Source organism: Aotus nancymaae, unplaced genomic scaffold (assembly GCF_030222135.1).
Source record: "Aotus nancymaae isolate 86718 unplaced genomic scaffold, 86718_ANA_hifiasm-v0.15.2.pri h1tg000007l, whole genome shotgun sequence".
NCBI lineage: Eukaryota > Metazoa > Chordata > Mammalia > Primates > Aotidae > Aotus > Aotus nancymaae.
In genome coordinates, this window is record NW_026988418.1 from 40,872,488 (window position 1) to 40,887,494 (window position 15,007).

The window sequence follows — 15,007 nt, forward strand, 5'->3', positions numbered from 1 at the left end:
ACTTTGGGAGGCCAGTGTAGATGGATCGCTTCCACATCAGCCCAGGCAACGTGGCAAAATCCCTTCTCTACAAAAAATACAGAAATTAGCTGGGCATGGTGGTGAGTGCCTGTAGTCCCAGCTATTCAGAAGGCTGAGGTAGGAGCTTCGCTTGAGCCTGAAAGGTGGAAGTTGCAGTGAGCCAAGATCATGCCACTGCATTCCAGCCTGGGTGACAGAGCAAGACCCTGTCTCAAAGAAAAAAAAAACGCAGCTAACCTGAAAAAAATCTTAAGGAAAAATATTTAACATCAGATGCCTAGAAGGATATGGGCAGAATATGCCTATTTTAAGGTAGAATAGTGAGATGATTTGTGTCATATACAATCTATCATTCTATCCACATTCCTCACCCTATCTACATTCCTTATTTTTCTTTACAAGTTAAAGGACTGTACAAAGATTTAAGGCAATTTCACATATAAACTATCCATGAGTACCTAACAAAATGCTGGTCTTCTAATAACAATACCTTTAAATGCTGCCTCCATCCCCATGATTCAAATTATCTCCCACCGGGTCCCTTCCACAACACATGGGAATTATGGGAGTACAATTCAAGACGAGCTTTGTGTGGGGACACAGAGCCGAACCATATCAGCTGGTCTTTTACAGCCAGCTGGTCTTTTACAGCCATACATTAAGTGCCTTCAGTCTTTTTGCAATGCTCCCTTCAGGTTTCCATTACCTTTCTGAAAAGAAAAGTGACAATGAAAGAAAAGCATATGCTATACTTGCATACTAAAGAGATGTATTTACCCTGGATTTGTAAAGGTGGGTACAGGTATGAGGTAAATACAGCCATTTCAAATGGGAGAAATTGCCTAAAACAAAGGCGTTACAGGGCTCACGCAAATCTGAAATTCAGCAGGGCAATTTTTTTTTTTTTTTTTTTTTGAGACGGAGTTTCTCTCTTGTTACCCAGGCTGGAGTACAGTGGTGTGATCTTGGCTCACTGCAACCTCTGTCTCCCAGGTTCAAGCGATTCTTATGCCTCAGCCTTCTGAGTAGCTGGGATTACAACCATGTGCCACCATGTCTGGCTAATTTTTGCATTTTTACTAGAGATGGGTTTCACTATGGTGGCCAGGCTGGTCTTGAACGCCTGACCTCAGGTGATCCACCCACCTTGGCCTCCCAAAGTGGTTACAAGTGTGAGCCACTGCGCCTGGCCTAGTTATTTCATCTTGTAAATACATAAAATTTAATTTTCAAATCTAATTAAGTACATTTTCCACTCCACTCTAATATAATTTAATGTATCTTTGAATGTAAGGAGTAAAGTATGGCATATGTAGTCAAAAAGAGTTTTAATGTTTGTTTGCATAATTTGTATAAATCCATATTTGTTTGTATAATTTATTTGTATAAATCCATATGCAATAATGCCACAAAAAAGGATTTCTGAGTCGAGGGTAGCTGAATGTCTCAGTGACCTACAGGATTTGGAGATTCTAGGATCTTATAATGAATTAAAAACAAGGGGCTGGGCGCGGTGGCTCAAGCCTGTAATCCCAGCACTTTGGGAGGCCGAGGCGGGTGGATCACGAGGTCAAGAGATCGAGATCATCCTAGTCAACATGGTGAAACCCCGTCTCTACTAATACAAAAAATTAGCTGGGCATGGTGGCGCGTGCCTGTAATCCCAGCTACTCAGGAGGCTGAGGCAGGAGAATTGCCTGAACCCAGGAGGCGGAGGTTGCGGTGAGCTGAGATCGCGCCATTGCACTCCAGCCTGGGTAACAAGAGCGAAACTCCGTCTCAAAAAAAAAAAAAAAAAAAAAGAATTAAAAACAAGAGCTGGACATGGTGACTCATGCCTGTAATCCCAGCAGTTTGGGAGGCTGAGGCAGGAGGACTACTTGAGCCCAGGAGTTTGAGGATGCAGTGAGCTATGATCACTTCACTGCACTTCCCCCGGCAACAGAGAGACCCTGTCTCTTTAAAAAAAAAAATGCGGTGGAAGAGTGGTTGGGGATTAATAGTAGATATACTAATAGTAGGTATACTTGATGTTAGAATCAATTTGGGGAAGAATCTTGACTTGATATTATCTGGTTATCTTTGAGGATACTCTGATGGGTAGAGTTAAAGTCCATCAGCTTAGAAAGAAGAAGTTACTGGCGAGGGAAGAGAAGGAAGTGTTGAAAAGAAAAGGGAGAGAAGCAAATTGATTTGGGAAGAAACAAAAGAGGTTTTGCTTTTTTATAAAGCAAAAGAAATAGGAAGCAGCTCGTCAATGGTAGCTTCTGAAAGTCAACACTATAACTGAACTTCTGAATATCTGATCTCTCGGAAAATACTGACACCATGGCCACTTTGATTTATCCTTCTCCTTGTTTGTTGGAAAAAAAAGTATTCTCCAATGTTTTCTTCTTTTGGTAATGATTAAGTGAGCAAAGAAGAGGGCAAAAAAAAAAAAAAAAGTCTTCAAGCATATTTTATTATTTTACCATAAGCTAATAAGGATCTGGGAAGCAGGCTGGGCAATATAGTGAGAACTCAGCTCTTAAAAACAAACAAATAAACAAACAAATAACTTAGCCAGGAGATGGTGGTGGGTGCCTATAGTCCCAGCTACTTTGGAGGCTAAAGTGAGAGAATTGCTTGAACCCAGGAGGCTAAAGTGGGAGGATTGCTTGAAACCAGGAGGTTCATAATCAGGTCACTCCACCAAAAAAAAAAAAAAAAAAAAAGACCTGGGTCTGGGAAGGTTGTAGCAGCAATAATAAAAGAAAGTTGGGTTAATTAATTTAGTATTTCTCTTTTCTATATTGTCAGTGTCTGGCTTCTCACCGTATCTCCTGGATCCTTTTATTTTATTTTATTTTATTTATATTTTGAGATGGAGTCTTGCTCTGTAACCCAGGCTGTAGTGCAGTGGCACGATCTCAGCTCACTACAACCTCCACCTCCGGGGTCCCAGTTCAAGCAATTCTCCTACCTCAGCCTCTCAAGTAGCTGGGATTACAGGCATGCGCCACCATGCCCAGCCAAGTTTTGTATTTTTTAGTAGAGACAGGGTTTCACCATGTTGGCCAGTCTGGTCTTGAGCTCCTGACCTCATGATCCACCCGCCTCGACCTCCCGAAGTGCTGGGATTACAGGCGTGAGCCACCGTGCCCTGCTTATTTTTATTTTTTTAAGACAGAGTCTTGCTCTGTTGCCCAGGCTGGAGTGCAGTGGTGCAATCACAGTTCATTGCAGCCTTAACCTTCTGGGCTAAGTGATCCTCCTATCTCAGCCTCTTAAGTAGCTGGGACTACAGATGTGTGCCACCATGGTTGGCTAATTTTTAAAAAAATTTTTGGCCAGGTGTGGTGGCTCACACCTGTAATACCAGCACTTTGAGAGGCCAAGGCAGGTGGATTGCTTAAGCTGAGGAGCTCCAAACCAACTTGGGCAATATAGCAAAACCCCATCACTACAAAAACTTAAAAAAGTTAGTCAAGCGTGGTGGTGCATGTCTGCAGTCTCAACTACTTGGGAGGCTGAGGTGGGAGGATGACTGCTTGAGCTCAGGAGGCGAAGTTTGCAGTGAGCCAAGATTGCACCACTGCACTCAAGCCTGGGTGACAGAGCAAGACCCTGCTCTCTCTACAAAAAAATCTACAAAAAAAATTTTTTTTTTTTTTGTAGAGATGGGGTCTCACTTTGTTGCCCAGGCTGGTCTTAAACTCCTGGGTTCAAGAGATTCTCCCACTCGGCCTCCCAAATTTGGGGCAATACAGGCATGAACACCATGTCTAGCCTCCTGGACCTTTTTACTGAGAGATTAACATGATTTATAGAGGAGCTGTCAGTATTTTTAAAAAAGAGAAGTATTTTGTAATTATTTTATTATAGATCCATTAAAGATTTTAAGTACAATATATAATTCAGCAAAACCTTCACCATTTACCTAGCATGTCAATGTTAACAAGTAATTCTAAAAAAGCAAATTATTTTAAACAAAATTATTCTTAATAAAACTATGAAAATAAACTATTAAAGTATAAAATAGATTTATTTTTAACAAACTTTGCTCAGAATAATTTATTTTTCAAGAAATTGGGTGTCTTTTTTTTTTTTTTTTTTGAGGCAGGGTCTTGCTCTGTCTCCCAGGCTAGAGTACAGTGGCACACTGATGGCTCACTATAGCCTTCACCTCCCAGGCTCAAGTGATTCTCCCACCTCAGCCTCCCTAGTAGCTGGGACTATAGGCATGTGCCATGACACCCAGCTAATTTTTTTTTTTTTTTTTTGTAGAGACAGGGTTTTGCCATGTTGCCCAGGTTGGTCTTGAAATCCTGGGCTCAAACAATCGGCCTGCCTCAGCTTCCCAGAATGCTGGATTTACAGATGTGATCCACCATGCCTGGCCAGTTATCTTAGTAAAATGTATTATTTCTTTCTTGAGAGAAAATATAGAAAGGTGTGATGATAAGCGAGCAGGGACTTAGCCTAGTTCCTAGTATGAACTAGGGTACAACAAAATTCCCTTACACTGCATGAGGAGTTAATGAACTCCTTAATCAGACTCTTTCATTGGTTTTAAAAGTCAAATTAAAACAATAAACCATCTGAATTCTTACTTTTCTAATGGTTCCCATTTTGCCATTGCTTATGTTTTCTTTTTCTGAGATCTTAACATTGTATTATTTAAATCACCTATCTTCTCTCAATTCTCAGTTTGCTAAGAACATCACATTACTTTTCCTCTATAGCTAAACTAATGGTAGTTCTTATGAGTAATGGGTAAATTGAACTCTCACCTTTTTTGTTTTTTTTTTTTTGAGACGGATTCTTGCTCTGCCTGCCTCCTGGGTTCAGGTGATTCTCCTGCCTCAGCCTCCCAAGTAGCTGGGACTACAGGCGTGTGCCACCACGCCCAGCTAGTTTTTGTATTTTTAGTAGAGACTGGGTTTCACCATGTTGGCCAGGATGATCTCCATCTGTCGACCTCGTGATCTGCCTGCCTTGGCCTCCCAAAGTGCTGGGATTTCAGGTGTGAGCCACCGTGCCCAGCCAAGCTATCACTTTTTAAATGAGGAGCTTTCCTACTTGGATCTAGTCAACATATAGAGAAAATTATTTTCCCTTCTAAACTATTCTATCCCAGCTGGGCGTGGGCAGATCACTTGAGGCCAGGAGTTCGAGACCAGCCAGGCCAACATGGTGAAACCCTGTCTCTACTAAAAATACAAAAATTAGCCAGGCATGATGGTGTCCACCTGTAGTCCCAGCCACTCAGGAGGCAGAGGCAGGAGAATTGTTTGAACCTGGTACGCAGAGGTTGCAGTGAGCTGAGACTGTGTTACTGCACTCCAGTCTGGGCAACAGTGTGAGGCTCTGTCTCAAATAAATAAATAAATAAACCAGCCTACATCTTTCACTGCACTGTTATTGTATCAGTTTTATTTTTGCCCTATATTTATGTTGTAAAATATAATTATGACAAGTATTAGATTGCAATGGATAGGTTTTCCTTTTGCTGGGATAGTGACAAAGAACAGAGAAGCGTTTCTGTGTGTCTTGGTTTAAATTGCTAATTAAATTAATAATTGTTGCTTGTAAGCTCAACAGCCTGGTCATAAGAGTTTGGTCTGTTATTCAGTTTCTGTGTTACAAAGGTAGGCTTTACCTTAATTTTTTATTCTTTTTTTTTTTCTTTTTGAAATAGGGTCTCACTGTCACCCACACTGGAGTGCAATGGCGTGAACATAGTTCACTGCAGCCTTAACCTCCTGGGCTCAAGTGATCCTCCTGCCTCAGCCTCCAGAGTAGCTGGGGCCATAGGTGTGTGCCACCATGCCCACCTAATTTTTGTACTTTTTGTAGAGAAGGGATTTTGCCGTGTTGCCCAAGCTGGTTTTGAACTCCTGGGCTCAAGTGATCTGCCCACCTCGGCTTCCCAAAGTGCTGGGATTACAGGCATTAGCCACTTCGCCCAGCCTGATTGTTTTCTTAGTCTGTTTCCTGGATATTGATATTGATATTGATATCAATATGCAACAACAAATATAAAGGACATATCTGGCTTATTTGAAACAACATACACATATTTCAAAAATTATAAATTTGAAAATTTACCATAAATCATAACTAAATTACTTTTCAATTTTGTGTTTAAAAGCAAAAAGTAGAAATCTGATGTAATGTAATGATATGAAATTCTCATTCAATAGATTGAGGACATAAACAATACGGGAACTGAATCAACATCAGAGGTAAACGGACATTTCCTTTAATGAAACATTCACCTAAAATTATCTGATTCACAAATTATCTTTTAGTATAAGAAAAAATTAAAAGGGCTTTTATTATTTTTATTATAAATATAGCAATAACAACAAAAAAGTATGTTCTGCAAAGCAAGATCATACTTTTGCACTTTCAAACACTATAGCTTAGTGTTTTTAAAGAAAAGTATGTTTTGTTTTCATAGGTTAGAAAGGCAAGTCTTACTAGTCTTAGTTTGAGATATTCTGACAAGACAACATATTTTTTGAACTGTTACTAACAGCTGTGATTGTTGAAAGCTAACATTTATAAAAAGGCAATTTTATTTTCATCATTTGTCTTCTTTCCTCAGAGGTCCTGAGAGTTTATGTTTTGGTTTTCCTTTAATAGTATAGAGTGCAGTGTCTGCTTCCATGAAGAAATGTTCAACAACCACAAAAATTTTAGTCATTCCTTTTATCTAACAGAATAAGTTAAAAATCTTTCAATTTGATGGTGTGCCTAAAACTATAGCCCATAAATTGGGAGCAATTTTATCTCAGGGCCACATGTTTCATTTCATAACTCTTCTTAGTTTTTAGAAAAGTCAGAGGCAACAATAGATTTTATAATTAAAATAAATTAAATAATAAATATAAAATATTTTAATACAATCAAATATCAGAGAGTTTTATCTATTATATAAATGTTTAATAAATCACTTGGAAATACTGTGTTTTTTTCTCACTAAATATTAGTTTTATTAAGTATTTAAAAGCTTGCATAGAGAAAAAAATCATAGGAAGAAACTTTTTTGGGGTTTAAACTCAATTGATCCACCATCAAATTGATTTAGAGTACATTCACATGCACATTTTGTGAATTCGTGCACAAATAGCTTAATTCAGGCAATGTCACTGCAGTTTCGTTATCTGAACAGCTGTATTAACTCCATCTTTTAGGAAATAGAATACTTCTTGAACCTCGTCAGCAATGGATTTTAGTAAGATTAACTCATAATGCACAAATAATTTAGATGAGATATTTAACAATAATCTGAAAAAATTGTTTGTTCTTCATAATAACATTGATGTCAATGCAATGGAATTCACCTATTATGGAGGTAAAGTCCCATGAAACCCAATTTTGATTAAGAAGAAATATGCTAATTATCTATTTTATAAAATAGGAAGGAGATGATTCACTACTTGTAACTGTGGTACCTGTCAAATCATATAAAACATCTGGAAAAATGAAAAAGAATTTTGAGGATCTAGAAAAAGAACATGAAGAGAAAGAAAGGATCAAGTATGAGGAAGATAAAAGAATAAGATATGAAGAACAACGACGATCTCTCAAGGAAGCAAAGTGTCTTTCATTGGTCATGGTAATTTTTTCTTTTTAAGAAACAAATCAAGGCAGTCTAGTTAAGTTAGCAGCATTTTCCTTTATGACTAAAAGGTGGGTTTTCATAATGTTTTCTTAGGATGATGAAATAGAAAGTGAAGCAAAAAAAGAATCACTTTCTCCTGGAAAGTTGAAACTAACTTTTGAAGAATTGGAGCGACAAAGACAAGAAAACCGGAAGAAGCAAGCTGAAGAGGAAGCAAGAAAACGTTTAGAAGAAGAGAAGCGTGCTTTTGAAGAAGCAAGGCGGCAAATGGTAAATCTATATATTTAAACCTTACAATTAATATTAACGAAGGTAGCTGGCTTTAGATAAGTTTCATTACTCTAAATTCAAAGAGATTTTTATATATAGAAAGGCTGATTTTCATTTTTTTTTTTTTTGAAGACGGGGTTTCGCCATGTTGATCAGGCTGGTCTCAAACTCCTGACCTCAGGTGATCCACCCGCTTCGTCCTCCCGAAGTGCAGGGATTACAGGCGTGAGCCACCGTGCCAGGCAGAAGGGCTGATTTTCAAATTGTATACATATTCCATATGTAAAATACCTCCAGGCCAGGCATGGTGGCTCACACTTGTAATCCTTGCACTTTGGGAGGCCAAGGCAGGTAGATCACCTGAGGTTGGGAGTTTGAAACCAGCCTGGCCAACATGGTGAAATCACATCTCTACTAAAAATACAAAAATTAGCCAGCTGTGGTGGTGCATGCCAGTAATCCCAGCTACATGGGAGGCTGAGGCATGAGAATCACTTAAACCCAGGTGATGGAGGTTGCAGTGAGCCGAGATCATGCTATTGCATTCCAGCCTGGGTGACAGAGGGAGATTGTGTCAAAAAAAAAAAAAAAAAAAAATCTGTACTGTTTTCCAGTTACAACTCTGGGGTATTTTACCCAATATGCTTTAAATTTTTATTTTATAAATTTTTATTAATATATAAATAGGCAAAATAATTACTCAATGAACCTGGTTTCCTTCATTTGTCAGTTAAATTTGTGATGTACTTAATGACATGGGTGCAGTACATTTTCAAATCTGATTATAAGTGTAAACCTGGCCTCAGCAGTCCAGTTTTTCAATTGTTTGAACATATCAAAATAACAGTTTACTATGGAATATGGTTTACCTTATGAAGTGTATGTGTGTGTGTGTGTGTGTGTGTGTATTTGTATGCATGCCTGTGTGTGTGTGCGTGTGTGTGTGTGTGGTGTCGTGGTTAAGAGCATGGATTGTGGTGCCAGATCGTCTAGATTCAGATATCAACCATTGTGTAACCATGGACAAGTGTTTTAATCTTTCGCTGTGTTAAGTAATTAAATCTCTCTCTCTTAGTTTCTTCTTTTGTAAAATGGTAAAAATGAAAGTGCCTACTTCTTTTTTTTTTTTTTAACTTCCATAATGACTTGGATTTTTTTTAATGCCTATTTCTTAAATGGTTAAACAAGTTAATATCTAGGAAGCACTTAAAATGGTGATTGTCGGCCGGGCGCGGTGGCTCACGCCTGTAATCCCAGCACTTTGGGAGGCCGAGGCGGGTGGATCACGAGGTCAAGAGATCGAGACCATCCTGGTCAACATGGTGAAACCCCGTCTCTACTAAAAATACAAAAAAAAAAAAATTAGCTGGGCATGGTGGCGCGTGCCTGTAATCCCAGCTACTCAGGAGGCTGAGGCAGGAGAATTGCCTGAACCCAGGAGGCGGAGGTTGCGGTGAGCCAAGATCGCGCCATTGCACTCCAGCCTGGGTAACAAGAGCGAAACTCCGTCTCAAAAAAAAAAAAAAAAAAAAAATGGTGATTGTCATATATACTAAGTTCTTGGAAATTTTTAATTATTTTTATGGTATTAATAAATTTATCAGTAAAAAGTAAAATTGAAATAAGAAAACACTGATTCCAAACCTCATTTTAAGATTTAAACATGGGCCAGGCATGGTGGCTCATGCCTGTAATCTCACTACTTTGGAAGGCTGAGGCAGGCAGATCGTTTGAGCCCAAGAGTTCCAGACCGGCCTGAGCAACATGTGGAAACCATGTCTCTACAAAAACAAATACAAAAATTAGCCAGGTGTGGGGGCACACGTCTGTAGTCTAAGCTCTCCAGGGTCTGAGGTGAGAGGATTGCTATGGTGAACTATGAATGAGCCACTGGACTCTATCCTTGGTGATAGAGTGAGACCTTGTCTCAAAAAAAAAAAAAATCTAAAAATGGAATATTTATAATTTTAAAATTACGGAACTTTCTTGATCAGCTTTCTTGAATGATGTTCTAAGAATTATATATCAAAAATTTAATTTTCTAAACATTTGAAAATGTTATTACTCTTGGGTATAGCTGTATAATATCTACACATTTTAGATATTTCTGGTGGACAATTTAATAAAGAAATAGTATTATTAAATAAATAATACATTTCAGTTAATATTATAATTAATAATAAATTAAAACTTTTTTTTTTTTTTGAGACGGAGTTTTGCTCTTGTTACCCAGGCTAGAGTGCAATGGCGTGATCTCGGCTCACTGCAACCTCCGCCTCCTCGGTTCAGGCAATTCTCCTGCCTCAGCCTCCTGAGTAGCTGGGATTACAGGCACGGGCCACCATACCCAGTTAATTTTTTGTATTTTTAAATAGAGACTGGGTTTCACCATGTTGACCAGGATGCTCTCGATCTCTTGACCTCGTGATCCACCCGCCTCGGCCTCCCAAAGTGCTGGGATTATAGGCGTGAGCCACTGTGCCCGGCCAATAAATTAAAACTTTAATGATAAAATAATAAAACTTGAATTTTATATAAAGTAGTTCTAGATAATCTTTCATCTGATTAGTATAAGGCACCATAGTTCACAGTAAAAAAAACTACACAAATTACAAAATGAGAACTTTATTTTACTACCAAAGAGATTCTGTGTAAATATACTTGAACCTCAATTTAAGTACACACATATACATTTTATATTTGTTCTGGGAAAGTTAACACTCAATAGTAACCCCTCATTGCAGCCTCAACCTACTGGGCCCAAGTGATCCTCCCACCTCAGCTTTCCGAGTAGCTGGGACTACGGGCACATCACCACACCTGGCTATAATGTGTTTTTTGGTTTTATGTGAGATGAGGCCTTGCTATGTTGCCCAGACTGGTCTTGAACTGTTAGGCTTATGCGATCCTCCTGTCTCCTAAAGTTCTAGAATTACAGATGTGAGCCGCCACACCAGGCTAAAAATGTTTAAATATTCAATTTTATCTATAGAAATTTGACTTACTTGAAAGTTTTAACTTGAGTACATCTTTATATGGAATTTCTCCATATTTGAATATTTTATCATATAAGACATCTTTAAAAAGGAAGGGGATTTTGGTCAAGTATATTAAGGGCATTGAAACAGTCTTGTGTGGCGTGGCTAATTCTGTGCCTTTTGATTGATAATTCATTCCATTTTCTGATGAATCTCAATTCTTAGTAATGAATTGTTTATTTGGTTAGGTAAATGAAGAAGAGGAAAATCAAGACACAGCAAAAGTTTTTAAAGAGTACCGCCCTGGTAAACTCAAACTTAGTTTTGAAGAAATAGAAAGGCAAAGGAGAGAAGATGAAAAAAGGAAAGCAGAAGAAGAAGCCAGAAGGAGAATAGAGGAAGAAAAGAAGGCATTTGCTGAAGCAAGGAGAAACATGGTAAGACAGAAGCTAACTGGAGAATGCTATTAGAACTCAGCTTTGAGAGTATGTCAACAGAAATCATTAGGCTTTAGAGAGTACCCTATTATTTCTGGAATCTGTGCCAAGAGTAGAAATGTTTTAAAGTCTCCCATGGAATAACACCAGTTGGTTGAAGGTATTTGCTTCAATTTAGTGTTCAGAAAATTCGGATTAAATTACCATGCTTGGCACAAAGGATTGAACACAACCTCCCTTCTCTGGGAAGCCATGTTTTCCAGAACTAAGTATCCAAGGAAGAAGTAGGAAGTTTCCTCCCCCTACTTTTCCTTTCTTCCTCTCCATTCTTTCCCCACCTCCTTCCCACCCTCTCTTTTTCCCTCCTTCATTCCTTTATTTCCTTCCTTTCCTTCTTTCTTTTCAATTTTCATCCCACCCACTATATATTAAATGACCAGAGTCATTTAATCAGAATTATTTCTCTCTTCAAAATGCTCACTCATCACTATTGGAAATTGGGACCTAACTTAACTGTCACAAGGTTATGACTGTACTTGCTATACCAGTTTTATGTTTGTAAAATGCAGTTATCTGACCAATGATTCTCAAGCAATTTGAGACTTGAGCACTCCATTTCCTTCTTGAAACATTGTAATTGGCTTCGGTGATATCATAACCTGGTTTTCTTCCTCTGTATGGGTGAGCTTCAGACACAAAAGTCCAAGTGTTTATTTGGTTTTATCGCCTATCGCCTACACAGATACTCAGATCAGAAACCTGGAAGCCTGAAACACTTTCATCTTCTTATTCATGCCAGTCACTAAATCTCATTTAGTCTACCTCCTAAATCACTCTAAAATCTATCAGTTTTTCCCCCATTTTCCACTGCCACTACTATAATCCAAGCTGTTAGGGCCAACTCCTAATTAATTTGCTTTCTTACCTGTAACCCATTCTTTCCTATAAGGCCAGGAGTAATCTTTAAAAAGAAAGAGCCGGGCGTGGTGGCTCACGCCTGTAATCCCAGCACTTTGGGAGGCCGAGGCAGGTGGATCACGAGGTCAAGAGATCGAGACCATCCTGGTCAACATGGTGAAACCCCGTCTCTACTAAAAATACAAAAAATTAGCTGGGCATGGTGGCGTGTGCCTGAAATCCCAGCTACTCAGGAGGCTGAGGCAGGAGAATTGCCTGAACCCAGGAGCGGAGGTTGCGGTGAGCCGAGATCGCGCCATTGCACTCCAGCCTGGGTAACAAGAGCGAAACTCCGTCTCAAAATAAATAAATAAATAAATAAAAATAAAAAGAAAGAAAGAAATTTTGATTGTGTTTTGTTACTGTTTTGCTTAATATTTTCCCACTTGCCTTAAGCAAAAATCCAAAAACTTCTAAAACAAATTTCTTTATAGTCTTGCTCTTATATATTGCTCCCATTTCATTTCTTGATTCTTCCTTAATCTGCTTTTTGTTCCAAATATGCTGAATTTGTTTGCATTTCTTCAAAGTGAGAATCTCTCAGCCTTCACACTGAAACATGTCCCTCACTCCTTTCACCATGCTCTGCTAACTCCAGTTCACAACTTTCCACCTTCTTCCATGAAGTCTTACAGCATTTAGTACTCTTCTATCATAGCACTAATCCTGTATTGTTATAGTTATGGCTGTCTTTTCCACTCCATGAGGCCAAGACTGTTCATCAAACATGTGGTACAATGCCAAGCATAACAGACCTCCAGGAAATGTTGATGGAACAAGTGATATTGAAATCTTGGGTCCTGTAGGTAATCCCTGATTCATATATGGTTTCTACATAGAAATCCTACAGACATTGTGAATGCACTTAATTTTTGGAAAATAAGCAGGTTTAGAAGCGGTAGAAGAAAAGTAACTGTGAAGATTAAAAGATCTAGTCCTGGGGGCAGATTTGTAGGCCCAAACTGCCTTTTTACCATGATTCACTAGTGGAAGAAATGCAGGGGAGAAAACTGCATTAAACCAAAACCGAGTTTCCTAAAGACATTTCTCTGTCAAGAGAAGAGAGAAAAACTTCTTCTTTCATTTATATTGTTTTCTTATCCACGAATAAGTATTGTAATTTATCCAGGAGTAAGTATTATAATTTCATACTATAGCTTAGTTCATGCATATATAAAATTTAAAAATTTCAGGCAATCTTTGAATTGTAAACCACTTAAACATCATTTCTGAGTTGAAATAGTTCTGTGGTAAACCCTGGATTGCCTTAATAAAACTTGGAGCAAATGAATAGTACCCCTTGCCTCTCTCATTCCCCTATGTCTATTTCAACCACAGGGTCACAATTCAGGGCTGAGGTTTATGTTATACCATGCCTGGCCTATAATCCTTTTTTGAGATGGAGTCTCACTCTGTCGCCCAGGCTGGAGTGTAGCGGTGTGATCTCGGCTCACTGCAACCTCTGCCTCTTGGGTTCAAGCAATTCTCCTGCCTCAGCCTCTTGAGTAGCTGGAATTACAGGTGCCAGCCACCACAGCTGGCTAATTTTTGTATTTTTAGTAGAGATGGGGCTTCACCATAGTGGTCAGACTGGTCTCAAACTCCTGACCTCGTCGTGATCCGCCCACCTCAGCCTCCCAAAGTGGTGGGATTACAGGTGTGAGCCACCTCGCTTCGCCTATAATCTTATTAGAAAGATTTTGAAGTTTGAATCCCAGCTTTGCCACATAGTATTTGTGTTGACTTTAGACAATTACTTTTCAGTGCCTCAGTTTCTTTGTCTGTAAAATGAGGATATTAGTAATAACTACTTCATAGGGTTATAGGATTAAATAAACACACGTGCCGGGCCCAGTGGCTCACGCCTGTAATCCCAGCACTTTGGGAGGCCGAGGCGGGTGGATCACGAGGTCAAGAGATCAAGACCATCCTGGTCAACATGGTGAAACCCCGTCTCTACTAAAAATACAAAAAATTAGCTGGGCATGGTGGCACGTGCCTGTAATCCCAGCTACTCAGGAAGCTGAGGCAGGAGAATTGCTTGAACCCAGGAGGCGGAGGTTGAGGTGAGCCGAGATCGCGCCATTGCACTCCAGCCTGGGTAACAAGAGTGAAACTCCGTCTCAAAAAAAAAATAATAAAAAAAAAAAAAATAAATAAATAAACACACATAAAGTGCTTATAACTGTACTCGGCAGCTCTAAGTATTAACTATTATTATTATTATTATTATTTGAGACTGAGTCTTGCTCTTGTCACCCAGACTGGAGTGCAATGGCATGATCTTGGCTCAGTGCAATCTCCACCTCCCGGGTTCAAGTGATTCTCCTGCCTCAACCTACTGAGTAGCTGTGATTACAGCCGCCTGCCACCATGCCTGGCTAATTTTTGTGTTTTTAATAGAGACAGGGTTTCGCTATGTTGGCCAGGCTAGTCTCGAACTCCTGACCTCGTGATCCACCCACCTTGGACTCCCAAAGTGCTGGGATTACAGGTGTAAAGTGCTGGGATTACAGGTGCGAGCCACCATGCCTGGCCTTATTATTTCTTTAAAATTAGCCTGACAGCAAATAAACAATAAACTCATAGCACTGAGTGATTTTTGCCTGATTATGAAGAGATTGTGATGGGTTATGTAATTCAATCAAACAAAATCACAATTAACTGAAATTAACTCTCCAGAATGGAGAGTTATTTTAATCCAATTAAAAAATGTTCTCAAATTTGGAAAT

At 39.1% G+C, this 15,007-nt stretch overlaps 1 protein-coding gene across 5 annotated transcripts in view; it reads left to right on the top strand.

Annotated features, from left to right (window-relative positions):
* The window catches only part of NEXN (nexilin F-actin binding protein), a 47,395-nt gene that overhangs the window by 21,286 nt on the left and 11,102 nt on the right, over positions 1–15,007 (top strand). For 4 of the 5 annotated variants that reach the window (XM_064372533.1, XM_064372532.1, XM_064372536.1 and 1 more), the window contains 4 exons: positions 6,207–6,248; positions 7,430–7,627; positions 7,727–7,903; positions 11,130–11,318. In XM_064372533.1, coding sequence (XP_064228603.1) covers positions 6,207–6,248; positions 7,430–7,627; positions 7,727–7,903; positions 11,130–11,318 — 606 coding nt within the window. The remainder of the gene's footprint in view (positions 1–6,206; positions 6,249–7,429; positions 7,628–7,726; positions 7,904–11,129; positions 11,319–15,007) is intronic. The other variant, XM_064372534.1, reaches the window with a different exon arrangement.